General features: G+C 39.9%; 2 protein-coding genes across 2 annotated transcripts; one reads left to right on the top strand and one right to left on the bottom strand.

The window, feature by feature from the left end:
- Nucleotides 1-340: 340 nt before the first annotated feature.
- On the bottom strand, nt 341-3877 carry LOC117557341 (replication protein A 32 kDa subunit-like). The gene is given in 7 exon segments (XM_034233154.1): nt 341-547; nt 672-715; nt 718-745; nt 1387-1500; nt 2656-2757; nt 3460-3557; nt 3740-3877. Coding segments are annotated over 7 exon segments (591 nt in total). The 5' UTR covers nt 3753-3877; the 3' UTR covers nt 341-355.
- Nucleotides 3878-4888: 1011 nt separating this feature from the next.
- On the top strand, nt 4889-8557 carry smpdl3b (sphingomyelin phosphodiesterase acid like 3B). Its single transcript, XM_034233309.1, has 8 exons — nt 4889-5033; nt 5138-5351; nt 5617-5705; nt 5817-5960; nt 6111-6280; nt 6951-7131; nt 7639-7772; nt 7887-8557. Exons 1-8 carry the CDS (start codon nt 4973-4975, stop codon nt 8247-8249), a joined length of 1356 nt encoding a protein of 451 aa, XP_034089200.1. The 5' UTR covers nt 4889-4972; the 3' UTR covers nt 8250-8557.
- The last annotated feature ends 123 nt before the right edge of the window (nt 8558-8680 follow it).

The raw sequence follows: 8680 nt of genomic DNA, 5'->3' as shown, positions 1-8680 counted from the left end.
GGAGAGAGAGAGAGACAGAGAGAGACAGAGAGAGACAGAGAGAGAGAGAGAGAGACAGAGAGAGGAGAGACAGAGAGTATTTATGATAATAAACAAACATTTGCATAAAGCATATGTGTCCACTCATATGTTAATGAGTATTAAAAACTTGAAAAATATTCCTGTAAGGTTCTGTACATTTAGAACAAATAAAAAATGTGTGATTCATTTGGGATTAATCTCGATGAACTACGGACATCATGCGATTAAATATTTGAATCGACTGACAGCCCTAGTTAAAAGGTATCTTAAGGCTAAAAGGGACACATCACTAGAGGCGTGGCTGCCTCTTCAGAAACCGTATCAGATGCTACGTCTATACTTGATGCAGTCTATGCTTTGCTTCCACCATGAATAAAGACAGCAGAGGTTTATGCTTCAGATTGCTCACCTGGCTCTGAGGGTTGCCGAGCATCATGTGCGCTTGAACGACCTCCAGCATATGAGAGGTGATCTCATTCATGTCCTCCAGGGGCTTGACGCCAAAGGCCACGACAGATCTGTGATTCTGAGAGAATAACATGAACAAAACTCACTGCTCATGAAACAAGCTTATCTAAAAGCAAATGATCATAAAGTTAAAGTTCCTGTTTCTTGTTGCTGTGGAGAGGATGTGAGGATGGTAAACTCACCTGGAAGGAGCGCAGGTTTCCAGACACTTTGACATACGTGCTGGAGGCAGAACAGTGCTGTCCACACTGGGGTCCTGTCCAAACACATTCACACATCTTACTAAGGGACTTCCTTTGTGTCGTTCACCAATGAAGATATGCCTAAACCATCTGAATAAGTGAGAATACAACCATGTCTTATTTTAAAAAGGAGTATGTTGAGTTACTGCAGAGTTGTTTCAAAAGAAGAGGGATTACACCACAGCATCAATTATATCGCAATATAATTTAGTCTGAGGTCTTGATTTCACATTCTTAATTCATGTAGTTTTAAAGAGTTTGTTAGTGCTGACTTCGCTGTTGTAATTGGATTGTTTTCAATGTATAATGTACTGCACACATTACATTTATGCAGTCATGCACATTGGTGTTTGTGTGTCTTCACTAGTTAAGGTTATTTATAAGGGACGAGAAGGTGAAACTGAAAGCGGACCATAATTTCTGTTCAGCATTGAGTCTGAAAAATGAGAATAGCCCATTTCTTAAAAAAATTGTCAAAGAACCCACAGAAGAACCAGGAAACCCCCAACTTTGACTTCTTGGTATTGGGTTTTAGTAATCTCGTGTTTAATACATTTGATTCGCCTTTCATGAAACCAAAGAGGTAAAAGCAAGTGTTTACGGCTCTCGTAAGTGATTGAAGGTTGTGTGCAAAGACAAAAGCAGCGTCACTGACCTCTGTGTCGACCCACTGCTTCACATCCATGGGAGCGCCCGTCATGTCGTCCACCTTGTACTGGATGTTGGTCATGGATTTGTCTGTGCTCCTGATGATACCCACAATGGTAACCTAGGACACAGAACAGGAAATGTTATCCAAAAGTGAGATCGACAAGTTTAATTGTTACATTATGATTATAGCGGTGAAGACATAGAGTGGCGAAGTCCCGCCCATCTGCTTCCGACCCATGGGACCTTATTTCGGAAAAATGATGTATTGAAGTCAATGGGGAGAGAAAGATTATCTTTGGATCCCGTTTGAATTGTGCCATGAATTACACATATGATGTTTGTCAGTCTTAAAAAATAATTTCCATGTAAAAAAAGTCACAGTTTGTCGTAAAACTGTTGAAATAAAAGACTATGAAAAATACGCAACTAGAAAGACTACAAATCCCAGAATCCCGGTCCCGCATGCTGGCTCTTACGGAACCGACTAACTCCCCTTGTGTGTGTGTACAGCTCTCAACACGCCCAGACTTGGAGTGATTTTCACCTCGTTTAATACTTTTCACTTCATTCTGAAAGAAAGAAGTGAAAAGTACCAACGTGACGGCCGCCTTGGTGTGTGGGGCGAGACGGGAGATGTAGTTCATTGAGCGCTTCACACAAAAAAAGTGTTACTTCACAGTTTTACGACACATTTTAATTGTTTTGACAAACATCATATGTGTAATTCGTGGCACTATTCAAACGGGATCGAAAGATAATCTTTCTCTCTCCATTGACTTCAATGCATAATCTTTCCGAAATAAGGTCCCATGGAGCCCCCCCGGAAAGGGAGGGACTTCGCCTCTCTGTTGGTTGTAGAGTTACCATCTCTTAAAGAAGTAAAAAATGCACCAATTTGGCGTTTTTACTATTTTACCGAACGGTTTATTCTCCTGGAACTGTAGTCATTTTCGGTGAAGTGAAAAGTACCGACCATTTGAACCACTATCATCTCACAACTACAGAAGCTACAAATGATTGTTTCCAGTAATGATTGATCTTTATTAAAATGTCAGAAAAAAGAAAAGCCAATTCGTTTTTTTCCTCAGAACCCATCATTTTGAATTTTGAATAGCGTATTTATCCAACAGTCCAACCCCGAGATGTTCAATTGAATATGATATGGTTTAAGAGAACTAAACCCTCACACATTAGAAGCTACACGCTGTAAACATGTGTCATTTTTTCCTTGAGGATTTACTGAGACAATCAAATCAAAATGGTTACAACTTACCTGGGTCACTTCCACATCGCCCACTTTGAAGGACTCTTCAGCCTGAGAGGCCGACATCAGCTGAGACACGTTGCAGGGGATTATCTGTGTGGCACGAGTTCTCTGCAAAACACACACAATCACAGAAGTAAGCTAATAGTGTAAATACAGTATAAATCCAATGATGCAAGAAGTACGAAATACAAGTCATTGTCAAAACACTAATCAAACAGAAGGCCCACTTCAGGACGGAAACATTTACTGTATGTTATTAGATTATACTTTTTATTTGATTTAACGTTGCAGCTCTTTAAGGCAGGGCTCATTTGAATGACTTCATTTAGTGTTGGGTAGGTTAACTTACAGTGTAAAGCTGTATTGTTTTTAACGGCTGGTATTACGAATATAAATCTAAAAGTAACAAAAGCTTTACAATTAATGTAGTGAGAGTAGTGGAGTAAAAATCACAATATCTGCATCTAAATGATAGTGAAGTAGAGGTATAGTAAGAATACAATGGAAATTAGGTAAAGTTAATGTGTAAAAAAACTAGTACTTGAAGTATATTACTAACCATTTGATTAATTTAACCAACTTAAAATATGAATGTACAACTTAAGGGGCAATGTATCATTGATTGGTTGATGTTCAGCACCATATGTCTTGCTTTATATCAGTTTTAACATTATTTGTTGTCTACATGTGGTAGTGATACTTTTAAAAGGAAAAAATAATAGACATTTCTGACGTTTTCTTTGTGTTGGTGGTAAGAAATAGTACATTTAAGTTGCCGTTTAGAGAGCAATGTTGTGCTTTAGTACAAACCCCTTTCTTCTCTCCTCCTTGGGAAGCAGCAGGTGATGCAAAGCCTCCTGGAGACTGAGTGTAACCTCCAACTGTACTTGAGTCATTGTTGGACCCTCCTGGAAAACAAAACAAGGCAGAGATCAGCTTAGATAAGGAGGTTATGGTTGTGTATTCCCATCAGAGCCACATCAACAAAGAGGCATGTTAGTAGTCAAGCTAACGTTAGCTGCAACCAGACAACGTCAACAAACCGAGCTGAACACTTTACTCAAAGTAACAGTGAGGACATAAAGCTTACCTTGATTCCACATGCTGGCAACGTTTAATTAACTAAATTAAGTCAAATGTCAAAAATGTCAAACACTGTGGAACAGAGACAACAGCCGCACGTCGTTCTGTAGACTTCCTTGAGCAGTCTCGCGCGCTAAACTCAATATACTGCACATGCGCGTAGCAGAAGTCCCGCGAAACCTACACAAATCGGCCACAGAGATATTTTCCCCTCGGTTTTAGGCTCTCAGGCAGTTTGGATACGTACAATTGTTGATTTGACGGAGGACCTTAACCTTGACAACGGCCCTTAACATACACAGCGCGTGTTTTTAGAAATGTATTTTGATATAGCTTGTTGGGGAGCGATGTAATCAATTTCCGAAGGGAATGCCTAAAAGGCAAAGTTCGGGGCACGAATTGTGTTCGTAAGATGCCAAGGCAGTGCTGCCTTCAAGTCCTGTTGGAAACATTGCGTTTCATACTATGTAAAAGAGGCAACGCTTAGTATTTTCTTGGCCTGCTTATATCCTCTTTTAATATTTTGGTTTTACGTATGCAGGCCAATATATTACATTTGAATCTCAACAATAAGGTCAATAGCAATATTACGACCCGATCTCCGGGAAGTACGTGCATCCTGCGAAGGCAGCACGCCTACCTCAAAACTGCTCTAGATGCTCTTTTATAGGCTATTCAATAAACACTACTACACTATTTACAATGGAAAATGGAAACTCTACTCGCTAACTAAAGCAACAAAAGTGCACCCATATATGCTGTGATAGCCCAATAGGTCACCTGAAAACTTAATAATGTATATGCCATAGCATAGAGTACAATTCAATTAGCCTACTTTATCTTTAGCCCACATGTTTGTATTAAGGGATGTATGTGTCAGGTGCCTTTAAATATATCGCCATTACCCAATTCATACTTGAATTAAATCTTTGGAGCCTATACATTGTTTTTGTATATAGTCTGACAACTTCATTGTGGCCTACAGTTGTTCTCCTGCTGCAAATAAAGGTCTTACACCTCACACTTCTCCTTTTAAATCATAAAACAAATCCCATTGACGTTTTAAAAAAAAAACTGAAATAGAGGAAACGAGGTGTAATCTGCAGAGAAAGTAGGCTAGTTAATGGACCACCTTCAGGCAGAAGACGCGTCATGATTACACCGTCTTATCTTTATAGACTTACCTCTCAAACCTGGACTTGACTTCTGTCGGACTTTTGCATTCCTCACTTATTTCAACATGTCCACAGTAAGGCTGCTCTTATCGTGTCTGCTTTTTAAGGACGTCATCTCATTGTCGGGTAAGAAACCTGGTTAAATTGGTGTAGAACAATGTTTTCTGGTAGACTCACGTAATCGTGGGGAAACAACTTAATGTGCGCAATTACGCATCGTTTGTATCCAGGAAACTTCTGGCACATCACGGATCTGCACTGGGACCCGACCTACGAACTGAGCGATGATCCTCAACTGGTTTGCCAATCAAGTGGCAAACGACCCGCAGCCAATGCTGGACAGTTTGGAGACTATGCTTGTGACTCGCCATGGCTCCTTATAAACTCCTCTGTGTATGCCATGAAGGATATTCTACCAGATCCGGACTTCATCGTTTGGACAGGGTATGTATATGCTTGAGGTTGATAGAAAAACATTTTAAGCTGTTTTGTTGGGTCCCAAGTTCATTTAGAGAAATGCTATGTGGTTCACCGTGTTTATGTTTTATTTTTCATGATATTATATAGCATTCACTATTGACAACCTGGATGAATTATACACTAAAATAATATTATTATAGACCTGTCTTAACTTTAACCAAAACCTCTTTTACTTGTCTCCTTTAAGCATCTTATCCTTAAAAAGTATCTTCTATCTTTTGCTGCACAGAGATGACACACCCCACGCAGATCTTGGAGAGGAAGTGGTGCTTCCCATTATCAGCAACCTTACCCACATCATAGGTCAAGTGTTTCCAAGTAAGTGGAACCTCAGGGACTCGTTTATTCTGGGAGAAAAACCCAACATTAACTTGTATAATTTATGAACTGATATTATTGATGAATACTTTACACCCCTTCCTTCCTTAGACACTAAAGTGTACTCTGCCCTGGGCAACCATGACTTCCACCCTAAAAGCCAGCTTCCTGCAGGCCCAGATGACATCTATGACCAAACAGCAGACATTTGGCAGGCCTGGTTGGATCCAGCGTCCGAGGAAACTTTTAAAAAAGGTGGACAGAGCCTCTTGTAAATAATACATTGAGATTTGTTGTTTGGATATATAAACAGTTGCCTTCCTGATAAAATCACATGGCATTTTGCATTTAAAAGCACACGTCCAATTGTGTCATGCATGTTCTGCAAATCTTTTCTCCACATAGGTGGATATTACACCGAGAAGCTGCTCAATCGAACGGGTTTCAGGATTCTGGTACTAAACACAAACCTCTACTATGACCAGAACAAGAAGACCAAGAACATGGTGGACCCAGCGGGACAGTTTACCTGGGCGGATCAGGTTCTTACAGAGGCCGCCAACAACAAAGAAAAGGCAAAGCATCTTTACTACCTTTGCATTGCAACAGGGGTTACATTTTATCTAAAGTCAAATTTGAATTACAGATTAAAAGTGGGGTAGGTAATTTTGGAGAAACCAGCTCGAGTGCGCTAGAATTTGAAAATACACAGCCGGAAAAAATCTGCCACTTCCTTACAGAGCCACTCCTCCAACACACACAAACGCGCACATGACCAATGAAGACCAAGTTTGTGCACAGATGGAAGGCTGACAGGCAGGTAGGCCATCCAGTTATTTTAGCCGGGCCGGCTAAAATGATTGGTCGTGCTTTTTACAGTACTACGGCTTCCACAGATAAATTCTTTTAATGGATTTTTTGTCAAAGCACTTAAGATATTCATTGATATATATATAACAAAAAGTGTATCTCGAGCCGGTTTCTCAAACTTACCTACCCCACCTTTAAAGGGCAAAAAACATTCAATAAGTAATAAAAACCTCATTCCTCTTTTTAACATGGTTACCAAGGTAATTAGGAAGTATATTTTGTATTTACATCCCCTGTATGAGTAATTATCTCACAGGAAATGGATCTACTTTTACAACAAGATACTCAAGCATTGCAAAAACGATGTATTGATCTTTAACTACTTTACATGAAATTAGACTATTTTTGCCAACTCTACATCGGTTTCTCTCCCAGGTGTACATCATTGGCCACGTCCCCCCAGGTTTCTTTGAGAAGAAGAGAAATAAGCCGTGGTTTGTGCCGGGATTCAACAAGCTGTACCTGGATTTAATTCAGAGGCATCATTCAGTCATAATGGGACAGTTTTTTGGCCATCATCACACCGATAGCTTCCGAATGTTCTACAACTCAACGGGTAAGGATGGACTGTGTTATATTGCTCAGTCGTGGAAGTATTAACATATTTTGTTAAGTTGAGGTTGTCATAAAATAAAATCCTGCATGTTACTTTCACAAAGGTACAAAAGAATAAGCATCATATTGTAATTAAAGTACTTTAAGTTTAACTTGTCACTCCTTTGTAAAAGGCATTTTCTTTGTGATATACTGCTGGGCTGGGGAACTTAACCTATAATAATGCAACATACTTTATCAGTTGATATATGCTTTCTTCTTTTATTCATTTGAACTTGAAAATAACTAGTAAGTTAGTAAGGGAGGTAAAATGAAGCTACAATATTAGCCTCCAAAATGGAGTGAGATAACATTCCACCCCTGATACTAATACTACTGCATTTCTTCTTTGGTTTGTATTTAGGTTACTTAGTTTTGACTCTTTAATGCATTCAATGTGATGCACAGTGATTCTCACATGTGCTTATTATTGTGATAATCTGAGGTGATGGCCTTTCTGTTTCCACAGGCTCTCCTATCAGTACGATGTTCCTCAGCCCAGGTGTCACACCTTGGAAAACATCCCTCCCTGGAGTCCTGGATGGAGCCAACAACCCTGGGATTCGTGTCTTTGAATATGACACCCAAACACTCCTTGTCAAAGTAAGTCACAGCCAGTCTGCAAAACCTCCCTTTACATGTAGTAGCTGCAATATAAACCTTCTGCAGAAAAAAAACACATCTCTCTTATGACTCCGGTTTCTATTTCTTAAACAGGATGTGGTGACCTATTATCTGAACCTGACTCGCGCGAATGCAGGTGATGGGCGCTGGGAGGAGGAGTATCGTCTCACAGAGAGCTTCAGACTGCCAGACGCCTCCCCGGCCTCCATGCATCAGGCTCTGGAGCGCATTGCCTCTGACCGCATCTACCTTCAGAAGTACTATGAGTTCAACTCTGTCAACTACGACTTGACAGAGTGCAACAGCGACTGCCGCGTTGACCACGTGTGTGCAGCCAGGGAGGTAGACTTTGACAGGTATGAACGCTGCCTGGTAACAGAAGGGGCAGCTGCCATTTACAGCGGGCTGCATCCTGTCCTCTCTGTGGCTGTAAGTGTGCTGCTCGCCAATTGGTAATGATATTTGACCTATCACTGATGTTTAAAATGTATTATTGAAGCTTCAAGGAGTCATTGAATGGACACACTGATTTTTAAGTTCAAGATAATTGAGGTCATGTAAATATTTAACATCACAGGAAATGTTTTTCTTGTTTTAAATCATGACATCTATATTTCAGGTGAGTCACGCCTTAAATATATTTAACCAGGGAAAAGCAACCTTTGGCTTCAGCAATCTTTGGTTGACCTAGTTTTATTTGTTGTGGTTGCTTCCCTGTCAAACTATACTATATTTAATAAAACCAGAAAAAGGCCTAAACTGTTTCTTATTGGTTGAATGTTTTTTCGCAGCAAGAATCAATGCAACGTTAATATCAGTATTATCGCAAGAGTAAATATTTTAATGAATAACAATAGCACTTACTCATGCCCATATAACTCAGAAAC

The sequence above is a fragment of the Gymnodraco acuticeps genome, unplaced genomic scaffold (genome assembly GCF_902827175.1).
Source record: "Gymnodraco acuticeps unplaced genomic scaffold, fGymAcu1.1, whole genome shotgun sequence".
NCBI lineage: Eukaryota > Metazoa > Chordata > Actinopteri > Perciformes > Bathydraconidae > Gymnodraco > Gymnodraco acuticeps.
Note: the sequence above shows the minus strand (reverse complement) of the source record. Positions and strands in the feature narration are given on the sequence as shown.

Bases quoted from the DNA above. Each gene is read 5' to 3' on its own strand.
- smpdl3b (XM_034233309.1), top strand. From the start codon at position 4,973: ATGTCCACAGTAAGGCTGCTCTTATCGTGTCTGCTTTTTAAGGACGTC. The intron at 5,352-5,616 runs GTATGTATATGC...TTTGCTGCACAG, and splicing joins GACTTCATCGTTTGGACAGG to AGATGACACACCCCACGCAG. The intron at 7,132-7,638 runs GTAAGGATGGAC...CTGTTTCCACAG, and splicing joins AATGTTCTACAACTCAACGG to GCTCTCCTATCAGTACGATG.